This window comes from Lepidothrix coronata, unplaced genomic scaffold, assembly GCF_001604755.1.
Source record: "Lepidothrix coronata isolate B3197 unplaced genomic scaffold, Lepidothrix_coronata-1.0 Scaffold219, whole genome shotgun sequence".
In the NCBI taxonomy this organism is placed as follows: Eukaryota; Metazoa; Chordata; class Aves; order Passeriformes; family Pipridae; genus Lepidothrix; species Lepidothrix coronata.
The window spans coordinates 321,489-326,118 of NW_016690399.1; the positions used below are offsets into that span (position 1 = coordinate 321,489).

The 4,630-nt window shown below is 42.8% G+C and overlaps 1 protein-coding gene across 2 annotated transcripts in view; it reads left to right on the forward strand.

The window, feature by feature from the left end:
• The window catches only part of KDM4B (lysine demethylase 4B), a 76,695-nt gene that overhangs the window by 15,857 nt on the left and 56,208 nt on the right, over positions 1-4,630 (forward strand). For both annotated transcript variants that reach the window (XM_017833706.1, XM_017833707.1), the window contains exon 3: positions 4,104-4,153. In XM_017833706.1, the coding sequence (XP_017689195.1) occupies positions 4,104-4,153 (50 nt within the window). The remainder of the gene's footprint in view (positions 1-4,103; positions 4,154-4,630) is intronic.

Genomic DNA, 4,630 nt, shown 5'->3' on the forward strand with positions numbered 1-4,630 from the left:
CCAAGGCCAGGTTGGAGCACCCTGGGATGGTGGAAGGTGTCCCTGCCCATGGCAGGGGTTGTCACTGGATGGGCTTTAAGGTCCCTTCCATAAACCATTCCATAATTCCATATTAACAAAAGCAAACTACCATTATAAGGAGATAATTTTCTCACACATTTGTAGCTTTGGGGCAAAACCTTCTGAACTTGTGACCCCAACTCAGAAACTCAGAGAATCACATGGAGGTAGAGAGCAGAAATGCTGGAATTAATGTTTCAGGACACAAGTTTGGAAGCTGAAGAGTGTTTCATGTAGAACAGTAAGTTCTGTTTGAGTACAAGTGATACTTGATCCCCTTCAGGGACTTTGTGTTGTTTTGGTAGGAAGTAGAAAAAGGTGATTGGAAAGGCTCAGGATATCACGTTCAGATTGTTGACTTCGGGGTGAGGTGACATTTGAGTCGTGTAACTGTAACTATTTTTTTATCCTGAGCTGGTTTTTTCTTTCCCCACCCTGTAAATCTCCTGTTCCCTGGCAGAGCAGCAGCACATCATTCACGCTGCAATCCCACAAACTGCTGAGTGGCAGGTTTTTGGGGGAAGCTTGGCCTTTTCTCTTGGTCAACCACTGCAAGGCTGACCCTTGGAATTAGTCCCTTGGTTTGTTTGCAAGCCCAGTTCCTTGGAATTTTGATCTACCCTCAAACAGCTGCTGCTTTAGCACTATCAACATGAACTTGGCTTTTCTGGGGGGACCAGGTTGAACCAGGAGGGGACAAATTCTGCCCTGGCTCAAGGTCAGTGTTTCCAGCACTGTTGGGTTCTCTGGTGACTCTTGCAGGGTTTTTCTCTGCAGCAGAAATAGTCTATAAAAAGATGGTTCTTAAGAAAGGCTCTTCAAATATTTATGCTGCCACCATCACTTCCTTTTACTTGAGGCTGTTTGAAGGAGTGGAAAATCCTTTCTCCATCCAGGTGAGTCCTGCTCCACACCTGCTCCAACCCTACCCCAAAACTGCCCCTGCCAAGGGGTTGAAGCCTCAGGCAGTTCTCAGTCCAACAGTCCTGACACATCCCAATCCATGGAGACTGAGTCTGTTTTGGCCAATTGATATAAAAGTGGCATTTTGCTTGGTTTGAAGTTTTTTTTTCCTTCTCTGTCCTTGTCTTTGTGGAAAGCATTTGTCTGTGATCTGAATGGGACAGAGGAGGGGAGGAGTTTTACACGTGTCTTAATTTTTTAGTTTTCTTTTAATTTAAGATTAAGATTTAAGATTTTTAAATTAAAAATTTAAGATTTTTAATAGGGTGGAGGAGTTTTTTTTATAGTTTTCTAGAGAAAATGCATTTAATATTTTAGCCAGGAGGTTTAAAGGAAAATAACCACCAAAAAAAAATTGTTAAAGCATTCAAAGCCCTGCATCTAGAAAAGGAAATTCTTGGTTGTGCTTTTGCCTGGGGGTTGTCCCTGGAATTAAAGCTTTGCAGTTGAGCTGAGCCCCAGCTGTGGGGGCTGAGCCACAACCAGGACTTTTGTCCCCGCCACGTGCTGGATGTTTTTCCCACTGGAAGCAGGAGGACACCCAAAAAATTTCATTTATTGCTCCAAAACTGCAGCAACTGCTTTGACTGCAGCAGTTCTGAATGTTTGCATTGTTGTTCTGCCTCACAATCAATCAGCTGATGTGTAGATTGAGCTCAGTCTGTGCCATAGTTCCCAGCCTTCTGTTCCTCTTGCTGGCTCCAAACAGCAGCCCAAATTCTGCCTTTATTGCCTGGCTCTATGTAAATCACTCAGCTCTGTGAGCAGAACTCAAAGCACAATTTGACCTACTTTGGATCCTCTCCTGCTGTTAATTTTGTGACTCCTCTAAAAGAAGTGCAAAGGGGGGGATGTGTGGTAGGCTCAGCTTCCTAAAGCCCGGCCCAAACAAAAAGTGAGTTGCTAAAATGGGAGTCAGCTCTTACCACTCTGTGCTGGGCTATTTTCATTTCTCTATTATTACATATAGTTCTTTTTTATAAGCTGGAAATTCCTCCTCCCTGCCTGGTTTCTATCCAAGCAAGTCCTTTTTCTTTGTCTCTCCACGGGCTGTTCTCTAAAGCCTGGCTTGGCTTTTTGCAGGCTGCAGTTTCAGATAACACAATAACCATGTTCCAATGTATTAAACTTTTAACATCCTCAAGATTCAATTAATCTTATCTTTACAACTCCCAATTACAGGCACTAATTAAGTGAAGGTTGCATTGTAGACTGGGGATATTACATTAATCATCAGCAGCCTTGTAGCCATAAATTAGTTCTTTCCCAATCCTTCAGCATTTTTCCCAGAAGGAATGGAATGTCTCATTTCCCTGTTTTAAGGGACATTAATCCCACAAAGGAGCTTTGGATCGGGATTAGTTTTATCACATTTATGTAAGTGATGAATGGTCTTTGTAAAATAAAAGCCACCAGCTTTGTCCCACACAAATGGAATTGAATTGTTTGATAATTATGCAATTTAAGGCCCTGTCAAACTTTGGTCAGGGGATGTTGGGAGTCCATTGCTGGATTTATTATTTTACAAGATTAGGGGCTACACAGTGTTTTGCCTGAAATTTTTGTTTTAAGCCATCAGTTGAAATCAGCTTAATGTCTAAATCTTGAAGCCCCCTGTGTTTGATTTCTGTCCTGTGTTATCCTCCCAACCTGCCAGGCCACAGCAGGTGCATTTTGATTTTGTAGTACAGGAGAGATGGCTTTTATCTGCTCCTCCTTACATTGCAGACTCGAGTTTTAGACTTGAAAATCGAGGAGTTGGCTGAAATTTGGTGTATTTTGGTGTATTTTGAGCTCTTGTCCTGAGCAGAGCAATGTGTACCCCTGCTGTTGAGATGGTGCAAATTCCCCCCTGCAATATCCTGTTTGCAGCTTGTTGTAATGAGGCCTGATGGCTTTTGACATCTTTATTGGAAATAGCAAAAATAATGCATTTTTTATTGTTCTCTTTGAAGAGAACTTACTGCTGGCAGTAAATGCCATTCTCCCAAATGTAAATTCTCAGAATTCTTCAGTGAGAGCCACGTTTCACTCTCTGCACTGTGTAACCAATGATTTACAAATTTCCATTGGCAAGATTACGTGTGGCATCATGTTAAACACACTCAAGTATTTATCATTTGTCAGGGTGTTTCCTTCCCTCCTTAGAACCTGACCACATAAATCTCAGTCACCTGATTTTTTTGCTCCTGTGAATATTCAAAGCACTGAGGGAACTGAAAGCTTTTGGAAGAGAAAGGAAAGTGGTTTTTGGACATGATGGTCACACACAGCTCTTTGGCTGTGACCTCTGGGACTTCAGGCACTTAATTGTTTTTCCAGTTTCATGTTCAATAATTTGCACTCCAAAAAACATTTTCAGCCAAATCCTTTCGCACCCTTTTTACCCCTAATCTTACAAAACTTTAAGAAGTGTAGAAGTTTGTTCTTTGTACCCTTTAAAGTTGTTTTTCCTCAGCAGGCCCTTCATTTTCATTCACCTCAGTGAGAAATTATGGAATGATTTAATTCCATTATTCCCATCAGCCAATAAAATGCAGCATAGACATAAGGATTGAGCCATAACTGCTTCAGCCACGGGGAAGAATATTTACTTTTTGGAACAAAATGAAAACTATTTGCACAGAAAATGGTTGGATTCCAAAGCACACAGACCCTCCTTTTCACACCTTTTTCAGCCCATCCAACATTTCTTGCTTGTTAATCTTCAGCACAATTTTATTTTTGCAGATCTGTTTCCAATGGAAAACACACCTGCTGTTCCCTGCACTGATTTATTTCTGGTTTTCCAGTGCTGGATCATCACTTTGTCTCCTCGATTTTCCTTCTACCTTGTGAAATCCTGTGATACTGTTTTAGAAAATAACACACCTCTAAGGAGTTTTATTAAAATCCAGAGTTTCTCCCATGCATTGTGTGTTCCTGATGCCTTTCAGGGGTACAAAATTTGGGTTTATTTCCAGGCAAGGTGTGCTGTGCTGATGGTTATTCCCCCACTCGTTCCTGGCCTTTTTCTTTAGCTGGTTTTTCCATTGCAGACTGCTGATTCTGGTGTTTAATTCCCTGTTAATCTCTCCCAGGTATGCCATCCCTCCGGAACACGGCAAGAGGCTGGAACGCCTGGCAAAAGGTGAGCTTGGAATTCTCAAGGGATTGACAAAGAACTGGCACTGAACTGACTTAGAATTTACTCTTACCAAGAGCTGCTGGAGGAACCTGCTGCCTTGGTGGAGCCAAAAAACTTGGCAGGGGCTTCTCCTTTCCTCAAAGCCTCTGTTTGTGGCACACCGTGACCCCGACTAAAATTGCTTGGAAAAGCCTTAAGTTTTGAGGCATTGAGACCAAACCCTTCCATGGCTGGGCAGTGGGTTTAATCACAGAATTCCAGAGTGGTTTGGGTTGGATGGAACCTCAAAACTCATCCAGCTCCATCCCAGGAACACCTTCAACTATCCCGGGGTGCTCCAAACCTTGTCCAACCCTTGGACACTTCCAGGGAAGGGGCAGCCACAGCTGCTCTGGGCAACCTGTGCCAGGGCCCCACCACCCTCCCAGCCAGGAATTCCTTCCCAATATCCCACCTAAACCTTCACCTTCATGGACAATG